This window comes from Ipomoea triloba, chromosome 4 (genome assembly GCF_003576645.1).
Source record: "Ipomoea triloba cultivar NCNSP0323 chromosome 4, ASM357664v1".
NCBI lineage: Eukaryota > Viridiplantae > Streptophyta > Magnoliopsida > Solanales > Convolvulaceae > Ipomoea > Ipomoea triloba.
The window spans coordinates 2,062,040-2,076,862 of record NC_044919.1 but is presented as its reverse complement, the minus strand read 5'-3'; the positions used below and the strand labels follow the sequence as shown (position 1 = coordinate 2,076,862).

At 33.8% G+C, this 14,823-nt stretch overlaps 3 protein-coding genes across 3 annotated transcripts; 1 reads left to right on the top strand and 2 right to left on the bottom strand.

Moving 5' to 3' along the window:
* Window positions 1-134: 134 nt before the first annotated feature.
* Window positions 135-1,030, bottom strand: LOC116017839 (ethylene-responsive transcription factor CRF4-like). Its single transcript, XM_031258482.1, has 3 exons — window positions 869-1,030; window positions 333-392; window positions 135-287 (listed from the first exon to the last, which is right to left on the bottom strand). The coding sequence occupies exons 1-3, from the start codon at window positions 1,028-1,030 to the stop codon at window positions 135-137; spliced, it is 375 nt and encodes a 124-aa protein (XP_031114342.1).
* Window positions 1,031-5,251: 4,221 nt separating this feature from the next.
* LOC116017834 (protein FAR1-RELATED SEQUENCE 6-like) lies at window positions 5,252-6,710 on the bottom strand. The gene is made up of 3 exons (XM_031258477.1): window positions 6,508-6,710; window positions 5,737-6,064; window positions 5,252-5,380 (listed from the first exon to the last, which is right to left on the bottom strand). Exons 1-3 carry the CDS (start codon window positions 6,708-6,710, stop codon window positions 5,252-5,254), a joined length of 660 nt encoding a protein of 219 aa, XP_031114337.1.
* Window positions 6,711-11,853: 5,143 nt separating this feature from the next.
* Window positions 11,854-13,312, top strand: LOC116017817 (protein FAR1-RELATED SEQUENCE 6-like). The gene is made up of 3 exons (XM_031258461.1): window positions 11,854-12,056; window positions 12,500-12,827; window positions 13,184-13,312. The coding sequence occupies exons 1-3, from the start codon at window positions 11,854-11,856 to the stop codon at window positions 13,310-13,312; spliced, it is 660 nt and encodes a 219-aa protein (XP_031114321.1).
* The last annotated feature ends 1,511 nt before the right edge of the window (window positions 13,313-14,823 follow it).

Sequence of the window (14,823 nt, the reverse complement as noted above, 5' to 3'; positions counted from 1 at the left end):
TATATATATATATATATATATATATATATATATATATATATATATATATATATATATATATATATATATATATATATATATATATATATATATATATATATATATAGATTTATCTCAATAAAATTATTGTTTACTTAATTGAGAAGTGGGAGGAGGTGAGAAGTTGGTCTTGACTCTGGGCCGTTTAGTTTCATGGTGACAGCGTCATATGCTCGAGCGGCTTCCTCGGCGGAGAGAAAGGTCCGCAGCCATAGACGGGTCTTCTTCCATGGGTCTCTGATCTCGGCCTAGAATTTACCCCACGATCTCTTTCTAACCCCACGGTATCTTACCGCTTTAAGCTCACCGGATCCGATGGCATCTCTGGTAGCTGCGCAACGGCTACCCTGCCTCTGACCATCACCCAAATACAGAAGAAAGTCAAGCAGCATCCAGCGGCATAGATTTTTCTCCTTTTTTATATAAAACTAGTTTGGGCATCCAGCGACAGATTTTCCGACCAGATTTGGCCAGGAGGACCAAATCAGTTAAAAAAAGCATAATTAAAAGATTAATTCGTTAATTTTAAAAGTCAAGTGTTACAATTAACACATTTTTGGCTATAAAAATAAAAAATAAAAAATAACTTCCCGCCCATGCAAAACGGTTCTTGGGCGGGACTAATTGGAGCCCCCATCTCTCTTCATTATGACCGGTTGGTTGGGTTCACAATCATTATTGCATGGACCATGGTCCACACAGCTGTGTGGACCATGGCCCAAAACGACGCCGTCTCTCCACTTAAGGAGAGACGGCGCCGTTAGGTCTCCCGTCTTTTTTTTTTTTCTTTTTTTCTTTTTTTCTTTCTTTCTTTCCGCGACACAGACACAGACGCAGACTCTTCGGACGCCATTTTTGCTGCTTGTATCATCACTCTTCTGTCGTCATTGTGGAGAGACGCAGCAGACTCGGACGCCATCGCCATCTCCACTGCTTCCTCACTCTCCACGCCATCGCCATCGCCACAAGAAGACAGACAAGACCACTCCATTGCTTGAGGAAACAACAAATTCTTGAAGGTAAACATCTCATTCCTTGTTCAAGCATAAATTTCCTTGTGTATTGTTTTTGAGCAGGTTGTATTTGTGTCCATAGTAGATTATTGATACGCATATAGTACATTTTTTATTGCCTATGGTTCTTACTCGTTTTAGGTTAACCTGGCATGTTTTGGAACTTGGAAGAGGAGACTGACTATATTGCTATGAATTACAGAGTATTAGGTTACCCTATATTTTGGACTTCAATATCAACTTTGCAGTTCTATTAATTCCTGCCTCCTATTTTCATGGTTCTCAAAATGCTTTAAGAGTTGTTGAATTTCACAATGTTTGATTGGAGGGAGGGGAAGAGAACAGAAAAACAGGGCATCTTCATTATATGTCTTAGGTTCAGTATATTATGTTTGACAATGTTTGACTGCCTCATTATATGTCTTAGGTTCAGTATATTATGAGATTCATTTGAGTTTTATCTGGCAAACCACTCTCTGTTGCTGTTGCTGAATTTTGTGCTATAAGTGAAGGTGAACACCTAAAGTGAAATGACCATCAGTAGTTATATTATAATCACTGGCAGAGAGGGATTAAATAAATCATGTGCCTTAATTACTTGCTGAAGGATTCTTAGCATTATTTGTCTTGAAGGGAAACACTTGTTCAAAAGCTATAAGTAGGTGGAATTTGTTAACACCTACCCCCGGATGTTCAAAAGTCAAATGAAACAACCACCACACGCCCTGCTGAACACAATGCACCTACCAATCTCCAAGAGACTAAAAAGAGCACAACAACAGTAAAACCATTGTTTGACATGTAAGTAAAGACTAAAATTTCTGATTAAGGTACATTATTTATGTGCATTAGATACATTCTTTTTATTGATCGGGTACATTATTTTTATGTGGCAGTGTAATTGAAGAATCGGAGTCTGATTTTGAACATGTCCAACATGGGGAGAGAGAAAACAGAAAATTAAAAAATCTTCCATTGAAATTGAGGTCTCCATTTTGGACGACAAACAAAGAAAAACTCTCCTTTGTCAATGCAAAGCGAAAGCTACTGTCTGATTTTAAATTCATGGACCCGTCGCCTGAACATCCAGCTGAGTAGGTTACTGATAATGTTTTATGCTAATATTTGTCTTTAATGAGTATTAACAAGACATTTTATTGCAGTGAGTCGCTGTATAAGTATAAAAGCTACTACATTGGAAGAGACCAGTTCTTGACTCTACGGAGTGGTTGGGTAGAGAAGTGTATTATAGATGTTTGGAGCTTTCAAATGAATAAAAAAAATATCAACCGTGGAATGGGTGAGCCAAAGTTCATCTACTTCACTACCAATCCTATTGTAAGTGGCTGGACTTTCACTTATATTACAACATTATATTGATAATGGAATCTTATTTATTGTGAGATATTCTGCACAGGGTACATTATTTTTGTTCACAGGGTACATAATTTTTGTTCATAGAGTACATTATTTGTGTGCATAAAAGTTAGGTGTATATAGTACATTATATTTGATGGTGTTCCATTTTAATCATTATTATTTGGCCATGTAATATGTTATACTTACAAATATCATTTCATGTTCAGATGCAAATTGATGATTCGGATGGTAAGAAAAAAGAAATCTCTCCAAGTTCAAAACAAAGACAATTCAATCAATGTATGGATTATGAGCTTCAATTGAATTCCAACATTGACATTTCTGATGCAAAACTGGTAATTTATAATACATAATATTATAAATTAATAAATTCTATGAAAGCCATTTTATATATACTCATTGTTTATACTTCTAAAATCATATGTCTTTAGATTTTCTTCGCTGTTCTACGCCATGATCACTACTTCATCATTTGCTTGAATTTCAAGAAAAGGGTTGTCCAAGTCATTGACAACAAAACACTTGGCAAGGGTTCCAACTTTGTTTCTAGATATGAAAATTGTGATCAAATCCTTGTAAGTTGCAAACCTAAGATTCTTGTGTGTTCAAATTAAGAAGTATTAGGTATTTGATATATTATAATGGACATAACTAATGTGCAGGTTGAAGCATTCAAGAACTACTGCAAATTTAAAGGGATCACAACTTTGTTGAACAAAATGACAAAGAATGAGGAGGATGATGATGATGTGTTTAAGCATGAATTAGTGAAGATGTATTGGAAAAATCCTTCTAATGTTACTGATTGCGGAATTTATTGCATGCGTCATATGGAGACCTTTAAGGGCATTGGACCGAATTGGGATTCCGGATTTAACAGAACAGCTGCAGATGTAAGTACTGTAGATGTTTGTTATGTGCATATTATGATTTTGTTTGTTAGTTTTTTAATACTTCTTTCTATAAAATGATTTTATGTCATAATCATTCATGTGTTTGCTTGTGTATATAACTACCATTTTGTTTCGATATATGTGCAGGACTTGTTCTTGGCATCTTTGAGAGCAAAATATGCTGTAGACATAATATTTTCATAAACGAATGAGTACAGTGAGTCCGTACTAAAAGCAACCCAGAATATTTACAACTTGTAATTAATTGACTTCTATGCCATAATGGCAGTTGCATTGGAAAACATTTGCATTGACAGCTAGTGATATAATCTTTTGTTCAATAGTAGTTCCAAACATCCCATGTGTATCAATGGAAGACTATAAATTTTGACTAGTAAATAATATTGACTTTCACTTTGTATGAGATGGTTATATATGAGTCACTAGCTAACAAGGGTACATTTTGTTAGCTCATATGGTATATTATTTGGAACTATTATTTTAGTTATAATGATAGAATGCAATTAAAGATTGAGGATTTGTGTTTCGTTGAAAACATAGTCATGTGATTATTAAAATTAAAAAAGAAAAAAAAACCAGCAAATGAGAAATTCTTGTCCAATAGGGGTGTAAAAACACTTGAAAGTTGGAAATACCAAAATTTTGTATAGGTATTTAGGGATTTGGTTCATATGCAAAGTAGCTGGATTTGGTTCATATGCAAAGTTCATCACTATACTCCATATTCGTGATTCAGACTTACCATCTATAATTTGTAGTAATTAGATAGTCAGTTCACAAACGTATGTGATTTTAGCAAAAGGTACATTTTTTAGCCCATAGGGTACATTATTTTAAAGCGCTAGGTACATTTTCTTAACCCACAGAATACATCACAAAAATCAAGTGATGGTCAGTTCACAACCACATGTGACCTTAGCAAATGGTACATTTTGTTAGCTCATATAGTACATTTAAAAAATCAAATGATGGTTAGTTCACAAACGTGTGTGACTTTAGCAAAGGGTTTATTTTGTGATCCCTAGGGTACATTATGTTAAAGCGCTAGGTACATTTTTTTAACCCACAGTACATTACAAAAATAATATGATGGTCAGATCACAAACACGTGACTTAGCAAAGAGTACATTTTGTTAGCTCATATAGTACATTTAAAAAATCAAGTGATGGTAAGTTCACAAACGTATGTGATTTTGGCAAAAGGTACATTTTTTTAGCCCATAGGGTACATTATTTTAAAGCGCTAGGTACATTTTCTTAACCCACAGAGTAGTACATCACAAAAATCAAGTGATGGTCAGTTCACAACCACATGTGACCTTAGCAACGTACCAGCGTTAGCTCATAACTCAAAAATAATGTACCTAATGCACAAAATTAATGTACCATAATCAGTAACATTTCACAACCACATGTGACCTTAGCAATGTACCATCGTTAGCTCATAGCTCAAAAATAATGTACCTATCCATTAAAATAATGTACCTAATGCACAGAAATAATGTACCATAAATAGAAACACAACTTTCAAGTCAAAAAATATAAAACCAGTTCACAATTTGTCAAAGTGCATATATAAGTAAACAAAATCTTACTACAACTTCTTCTAATTATCATTTGAATTGTTTTGAGACTTAGACCTAACACAAATCAACTCTGAACTAGTATTGCCACTAGGATGAACAAGATAACCACTACCAACAATATCATAAACAACTTGCTGCACAGAAGATTGGACTGCAGCCTTTGTGTTTTTTTCAACCGTCTTTGCATAATTCTTTCGACTTCTGGCTTGGTTATACTTTTTTTTGTAGTGTACTAATTGGCCTTCGATTACGAACACCTTTTACACCACTTCGTTCTGGATTTTGTATACCACCACTTGGCATGGGTCTTTCCAAATCATCAAAGCAAATGGACCAACCTCACCTTCAATCCTTCTTCTACCATCTTCAAAAATTTCTTCACAGACTTGTCGAGCTTTGCAATTGTCTTGACTTGATAGAACCAACCTTTGCAATTTTCTACCCATTTCTATAACCCAAATTGGAGAAGCAACGGTAAAAATACTAGAAGATGATGCAATATCCATTATCCTGTCTTCAGCCACCTTTTTTGTCCACCTATTACAAATATATTTCTCCGGAATTTTTTCAATACAATGAATGTTAAAAATACGCAAGCAATGTGAACAAAGGATGCCCATCTTTGAAAAAAAACTTGCAAGTACAACATATTGTCATATCCTTCATATTGAAACAAACTTCATGCCGAATAATGTCAATATCTGGGCGCCAAATGTGATATTTAAACTCATTAGCATTGCTTGCCACAATCTCTTGATGACATGCATCACCTTTCAAATATTGTTGTTCAAACAAGTAATATACCTCTATGGTGTATACATTCCTAGCATGTAAAAGAAGCTTCACATGATCCAATGTCATTGTAGGCAACCCTTGAGAACACCGGACATCTTCTCCATTCTCTTTACTCCTCCACTTAGAAACCACATTGACAAAAGAGTTATAAAAATCACACAACCCAGATGTTTTAGATAACCTTCTTGAAACTGAATGATTTGTAGTCTCACTTCGTTGGGACGATAAAATACCTCCAGAAAAGTAATCTTTACTAAAAGCAGGACACCACTTCTCCCTAATATCATACAATTTGTCTAACCAAGCATTTGTGTGGCACTTATACTCTGTCACCATCCTGAAAACAACAAACCTAAGTGTGACTGCAAAGGTACATTTTCAACATACATAAGGTACATTATTAAAACACATAGGGTACATTATCTGAACACTACAATTTCCAACTTAACATCAAAGAAAGTATATGCCAATTGATTTTATAAGCACAAATACCACAAAGGAAACACACATAAAGGACAAGGAAAAGATCTAAGTTCTAAATGCAACTGGAAAAGAAGGGAAAAAACATTATCAAAATGTTACTGCAAAAGATATATTTTCAGTATACATAAGGTACATTATTAAAACACATAAAGTACATTTTCTAAACAATATACTTTCCAACTTAACTTTAAAAGTAAAACATTGCGTGGTTGATTTTATAAGTGCAAACTAATACAACTCACAATGCAAGAATGACAAAACATATATAGAAAATGATAAATTTAATAGTATACTTACCTATTCCAATAAAATTCAAACTCAGCTTCTGTGTTCGTGTACTTCAATAGAAGATTAAATAACTCCATAAAGCCTTTTTGACTCCTTAAACCTTTGATATGCTTTTTTGAATTCTCTCCAATACGCCAAATACAAAGTCTATGTCTTGCACTTGGGAAAACTTGTGAAATTGCAGCAGACATAGCAGAACATTGATCGGTCATGATTGTTTGTGGACACTTACCCCCATAGCTCGCAAGAATGTCTTAAACAACCAAACAAATGATTCGATCCTTTCATTCAATAAAAACCCACAACCAAACATTATGTTCATACGATGGTGATTCATGCCAACAAAGGGACCACAAATCATATCGTACTTATTAGTACGATACGTTGTGTCATGTACTACTAAATCACCAAACAACACAAAATCCTCCTTCATTCTTCATCCCTCCAAAAAAAACTACACAATCTTGCATCGCCATCCACTTCAAAATCAAAGAAAAAGTTAGGTTCATTTAATTGCATCTGCCTAAAAGATCTCAATTAATGAATTCGAATCGGTGTCATCTAAGCTCTTTATCGAATCTATAAGTAGGCTATTATATGCATCCCTTAGTGTAAATCCAACGAAAGGTGAACCGCCAGACTGATGCTTCAAAAACCGGATGCCATCCGACAGTGCAACCCCACTCCTTTTCAAGTCTTTTAAATAAGACAATTGATTAGCACCAACACTTCGGTGTGACCGAAGAAGATAACTTTTCGAAGGTGGGTAGAACTCATGGTTATGATCCTTTACATGTTTTGTCACAATCAACTGCCCATTAGACGTCATATCAAACTGACAACCTGCAGTACACCCTGTTCGTCTACCCTTGAATATGACCTTGAAGACTTATTTGTATTAGACTTGAAACCAGCCTTTGCACAGTGAAATTTTTTTGTTTTAATAATCATAGTACCGGGAACGTAATACTGCTTGCCCTTTCTAACACAAAATCCCAATCTTGAAGCATAGTTATTATATAAATTAAATGCTTCTTCAATTGAAGCAACTGAAATCCCCAACAAGTCCTGGTTAACTGTAAATTTAAAAAAACAATACAACTAACAAGTTACTAGCATAACACATTGATATTATCCAGCAATGCTCTACAAAGAAATAAGATATTAATAAAAGAATAAACTGAATGAACAACAGACAGTACAGATAAATCATGCATACAAATAATGTACCCTATCACTTAAAATAATGTACCTAATGACCAAAAATAATGTACCTTATGGATTAACATAATGTACCTAATGCATATAAATAGTGTACCTCAATCAGAAACACAATAGTCAAATAAAAGAATAAATTGCCTTGACAACAGAAAGTACAGATAAATCATGCATAAAAATAATGTACCCTATCCATTAAAATAATGTACCAAAGGGCCATAAATAATGTACCTTAGTCAGAATCAGAATACACACAGAAATGATACATAAAAATAATGTACCCTATGTATTAAAATAATGTACCTAGCGCACAAACATAATGTACCCTATGTACCTTAGTCAGAATTAGAATGCACAGAGAAATGATACATAAAAATAATGTACCCTATGTATTAAAATAATGTACCTAGCGCACAGACATAATGTACCTCAATAAGAAACACAACTAATAATAATTAAATAATAATAAACAACTTTAAAAAAAAACCTAGAATAGAAGAACTCGCATCCATAGCATTAGAAGAACTAGCATGAACTCCAATAGGTGAATTCTCTTCAGTTGCACCCCGAATAGTGCCAACTGCAAATAATGTATCTAATAAATAATGTACCTTATGGATTAACATAATGTACCTAATGCATATAAATAGTGTACCTCAATCAGAAACACAATAGTCAATAAAAGAATAAATTGCCTTGACAACAAAAAGTACAGATAAATCATGCATAAAAATAATGTACCCTATCCATTAAAATAATGTACCAAAGGATCAGAAATAATGTACCTTAGTCAGAATCAGAATGCACACAGAAATGATACATAAAAATAATGTACCCTATGTTTTAAAATAATGTACCTAACGCACAAACATAATGTACCTCAATCAGAAACACAACTAATAATAAATAAGTAATAATAAACAACTTTAGAAAAAACCTGGAATAGAAGAACTAGCATCCATAGCATTAGAAGAACTAGCATGAACTCCAATCAGTGAATTCTCTTTAGATGCACCCCGAATAGTGCCAACTGCAAATAATGTATCTAATAAATACATTAAGCATGTTCAACAATGTAGCATGCAATCAAATACAAACCTGGAATTGATTCAACATCAATGGGAGAACTCAATTCAACATCAATCAGGGCATTCACAACTCCTACAATATAATAAAAAAAAGCACGATATAAATCAAAATACAAATTAAAAAGCAAACCTAAATCACATATAAACAATATAAAAACCTGTAATATCATCGTTTAATTCGATGGCATCAATTCTGTTGTTCGTATCACTAATGTTATCCATGATGCAGAATGTGTATTCAATGATGGAGAAGAATCAATTCGATGAATGAAATTGTAGAGATGGCAGTCGCAGAGGCGAGATGGCGATGGCTGAAATCGTAAAGGAGGTTGCGATGATAGAATGAAATCGCAATGAAGAGAACAATGGCCGAATTGCAGATGGGAACAATCGCAGAGAAAAATCGCGCATAACATCCTAACGGCGTCTGACGGCGTTACTACTTAACTTGCGCATGATGGCGATTGTTCCCATCTGATGGCGCTGAAATCGTTAGGATGTTATGCGCGATTTTTCTCTGCGATTGTTCCCATCTGCAATTCGGCCATTGTTCTCTTCATTGCGATTTCATTCTATCATCGCAACCTCCTTTACGATTTCAGCCATCGCCATCTCGCCTCTGCGACTGCCATCTCTACAATTTCATTCATCGAATTGATTCTTCTCCATCATTGAATACACATTCTGCATCATGGATAACATTAGTGATACGAACAACAGAATTGATGCCATCGAATTAAACGATGATATTACAGGTTTTTATATTGTTTATATGTGATTTAGGTTTGCTTTTTAATTTGTATTTTGATTTATATCGTGCTTTTTTTTATTATATTGTAGGAGTTGTGAATGCCCTGATTGATGTTGAATTGAGTTCTGCCATTGATGTTGAATCAATTCCAGGTTTGTATTTGATTGCATGCTACATTGTTGAACATGCTTAATGTATTTATTAGATACATTATTTGCAGTTGGCACTATTCGGGGTGCATCTAAAGAGAATTCACTGATTGGAGTTCATGCTAGTTCTTCTAATGCTATGGATGCTAGTTCTTCTATTCCAGGTTTTTTCTAAAGTTGTTTATTATTACTTATTTATTATTAGTTGTGTTTCTGATTGAGGTACATTATGTTTGTGCGTTAGGTACATTATTTTAAAACATAGGGTACATTATTTTTATGTATCATTTCTGTGTGCATTCTGATTCTGACTAAGGTACATTATTTCTGATCCTTTGGTACATTATTTTAATGGATAGGGTACATTATTTTTATGCATGATTTATCTGTACTTTTTGTTGTCAAGGCAATTTATTCTTTTATTGACTATTGTGTTTCTGATTGAGGTACACTATTTATATGCATTAGGTACATTATGTTAATCCATAAGGTACATTATTTATTAGATACATTATTTGCAGTTGGCACTATTCGGGGTGCAACTGAAGAGAATTCACCTATTGGAGTTCATGCTAGTTCTTCTAATGCTATGGATGCGAGTTCTTCTATTCTAGGTTTTTTTTTAAAGTTGTTTATTATTATTTAATTATTATTAGTTGTGTTTCTTATTGAGGTACATTATGTCTGTGCGCTAGGTACATTATTTTAATACAAGGTACATTATGTCTGTGCGCTAGGTACATTATTTTAATACATAGGGTACATTATTTTTATGTATCATTTCTCTGTGCATTCTAATTCTGACTAAGGTACATAGGGTACATTATGTTTGTGCGCTAGGTACATTATTTTAATACATAGGGTACATTATTTTTATGTATCATTTCTGTGTGTATTCTGATTCTGACTAAGGTACATTATTTATGGCCCTTTGGTACATTATTTTAATGGATAGGGTACATTATTTTTATGCATGATTTATCTGTACTTTCTGTTGTCAAGGCAATTTATTCTTTTATTTGACTATTGTGTTTCTGATTGAGGTACACTATTTATATGCATTAGGTACATTATGTTAATCCATAAGGTACATTATTTTTGGTCATTAGGTACATTATTTTAAGTGATAGGGTACATTATTTGTATGCATGATTTATCTGTACTGTCTGTTGTTCATTCAGTTTATTCTTTTATTAATATCTTATTTCTTTGTAGAGCATTGCTGGATAATATCAATGTGTTATGCTAGTAACTTGTTAGTTGTATTGTTTTTTTAAATTTACAGTTAACCAGGACTTGTTGGGGATTTCAGTTGCTTCAATTGAAGAAGCATTTAATTTATATAATAACTATGCTTCAAGATTGGGATTTTGTGTTAGAAAGGGCAAGCAGTATTACGTTCCCGGTACTATGATTATTAAAACAAAAAAATTTCACTGTGCAAAGGCTGGTTTCAAGTCTAATACAAATAAGTCTTCAAGGTCATATTCAAGGGTAGACGAACAGGGTGTACTGCAGGTTGTCAGTTTGATATGACGTCTAATGGGCAGTTGATTGTGACAAAACATGTAAAGGATCATAACCATGAGTTCTACCCACCTTCGAAAAGTTATCTTCTTCGGTCACACCGAAGTGTTGGTGCTAATCAATTGTCTTATTTAAAAGACTTGAAAAGGAGTGGGGTTGCACTGTCGGATGGCATCCGGTTTTTGAAGCATCAGTCTGGCGGTTCACCTTTCGTTGGATTTACACTAAGGGATGCATATAATAGCCTACTTATAGATTCGATAAAGAGCTTAGATGACACCGATTCGAATTCATTAATTGAGATCTTTTAGGCAGATGCAATTAAATGAACCTAACTTTTTCTTTGATTTTGAAGTGGATGGCGATGCAAGATTGTGTAGTTTTTTTTGGAGGGATGAAGAATGAAGGAGGATTTTGTGTTGTTTGGTGATTTAGTAGTACATGACACAACGTATCGTACTAATAAGTACGATATGATTTGTGGTCCCTTTGTTGGCATGAATCACCATCGTATGAACATAATGTTTGGTTGTGGGTTTTTATTGAATGAAAGGATCGAATCATTTGTTTGGTTGTTTAAGACATTCTTGCGAGCTATGGGGGTAAGTGTCCACAAACAATCATGACCGATCAATGTTCTGCTATGTCTGCTGCAATTTCACAAGTTTTCCCAAGTGCAAGACATAGACTTTGTATTTGGCGTATTGGAGAGAATTCAAAAAAGCATATCAAAGGTTTAAGGAGTCAAAAAGGCTTTATGGAGTTATTTAATCTTCTATTGAAGTACACGAACACAGAAGCTGAGTTTGAATTTTATTGGAATAGGTAAGTATACTATTAAATTTATCATTTTCTATATATGTTTTGTCATTCTTGCATTGTGAGTTGTATTAGTTTGCACTTATAAAATCAACCACGCAATGTTTTACTTTTAAAGTTAAGTTGGAAAGTATATTGTTTAGAAAATGTACTTTATGTGTTTTAATAATGTACCTTATGTATACTGAAAATATATCTTTTGCAGTAACATTTTGATAATGTTTTTTCCCTTCTTTTCCAGTTGCATTTAGAACTTAGATCTTTTCCTTGTCCTTTATGTGTGTTTCCTTTGTGGTATTTGTGCTTATAAAATCAATTGGCATATACTTTCTTTGATGTTAAGTTGGAAATTGTAGTGTTCAGATAATGTACCCTATGTGTTTTAATAATGTACCTTATGTATGTTGAAAATGTACCTTTGCAGTCACACTTAGGTTTGTTGTTTTCAGGATGGTGACAGAGTATAAGTGCCACACAAATGCTTGGTTAGACAAATTGTATGATATTAGGGAGAAGTGGTGTCCTGCTTTTAGTAAAGATTACTTTTCTGGAGGTATTTTATCGTCCCAACGAAGTGAGACTACAAATCATTCAGTTTCAAGAAGGTTATCTAAAACATCTGGGTTGTGTGATTTTTATAACTCTTTTGTCAATGTGGTTTCTAAGTGGAGGAGTAAAGAGAATGGAGAAGATGTCCGGTGTTCTCAAGGGTTGCCTACAATGACATTGGATCATGTGAAGCTTCTTTTACATGCTAGGAATGTATACACCATAGAGGTATATTACTTGTTTGAACAACAATATTTGAAAGGTGATGCATGTCATCAAGAGATTGTGGCAAGCAATGCTAATGAGTTTAAATATCACATTTGGCGCCCAGATATTGACATTATTCGGCATGAAGTTTGTTTCAATATGAAGGATATGACAATATGTTGTACTTGCAAGTTTTTTTTCAAAGATGGGCATCCTTTGTTCACATTGCTTGCGTATTTTTAACATTCATTGTATTGAAAAAATTCCGGAGAAATATATTTGTAATAGGTGGACAAAAAAGGTGGCTGAAGACAGGATAATGGATATTGCATCATCTTCTAGTATTTTTACCGTTGCTTCTCCAATTTGGGTTATAGAAATGGGTAGAAAATTGCAAAGGTTGGTTCTATCAAGTCAAGACAATTGCAAAGCTCGACAAGTCTGTGAAGAAATTTTTGAAGATGGTAGAAGAAGGATTGAAGGTGAGGTTGGTCCATTTGCTTTGATGATTTGGAAAGACCCATGCCAAGTGGTGGTATACAAAATCCAGAACGAAGTGGTGTAAAAGGTGTTCGTAATCGAAGGCCAATTAGTACACTACAAAAAAAAGTATAACCAAGCCAGAAGTCGAAAGAATTATGCAAAGACGGTTGAAAAAAACACAAAGGCTGCAGTCCAATCTTCTGTGCAGCAAGTTGTTTATGATATTGTTGGTAGTGGTTATCTTGTTCATCCTAGTGGCAATACTAGTTCAGAGTTGATTTGTGTTAGGTCTAAGTCTCAAAACAATTCAAATGATAATTAGAAGAAGTTGTAGTAAGATTTTGTTTACTTATATATGCACTTTGACAAATTGTGAACTGGTTTTATATTTTTTGACTTGAAAGTTGTGTTTCTGTGAACTGGTTTTATATTTTTTGACTTGAAAGTTGTGTTTCTATTTATGGTACATTATTTCTGTGCATTAGGTACATTATTTTAATGGATAGGTACATTATTTTTGAGCTATGAGCTAACGATGGTACATTGCTAAGGTCACATGTGGTTGTGAAATGTTACTGATTATGGTACATTAATTTTGTGCATTAGGTACATTATTTTTGAGTTATGAGCTAACGCTGGTACGTTGCTAAGGTCACATGTGGTTGTGAACTGACCATCACTTGATTTTTGTGATGTACTACTCTGTGGGTTAAGAAAATGTACCTAGCGCTTTAAAATAATGTACCCTATGGGCTAAAAAAATGTACCTTTTGCCAAAATCACATACGTTTGTGAACTTACCATCACTTGATTTTTTAAATGTACTATATGAGCTAACAAAATGTACTCTTTGCTAAGTCACGTGTTTGTGATCTGACCATCATATTATTTTTGTAATGTACTGTGGGTTAAAAAAATGTACCTAGCGCTTTAACATAATGTACCCTAGGGATCACAAAATAAACCCTTTGCTAAAGTCACACACGTTTGTGAACTAACCATCATTTGATTTTTTAAATGTACTATATGAGCTAACAAAATGTACCATTTGCTAAGGTCACATGTGGTTGTGAACTGACCATCACTTGATTTTTGTGATGTATTCTGTGGGTTAAGAAAATGTACCTAGCGCTTTAAAATAATGTACCCTATGGGCTAAAAAATGTACCTTTTGCTAAAATCACATACGTTTGTGAACTGACTATCTAATTACTACAAATTATAGATGGTAAGTCTGAATCACGAATATGGAGTATAGTGATGAACTTTGCATATGAACCAAATCCAGCTACTTTGCATATGAACCAAATCCCTAAATACCTATACAAAATTTTGGTATTTCCAACTTTCAAGTGTTTTTACACCCCTATTGGACAAGAATTTCTCATTTGCTGGTTTTTTTTTACCCCTATTGGACAAGAATTTCTCATTTGCTGGTTTTTTTTTCTTTTTTAATTTTAATAATCACATGACTATGTTTTCAACGAAACACAAATCCTCAATCTTTAATTGCATTCTATCATTATAACTAAAA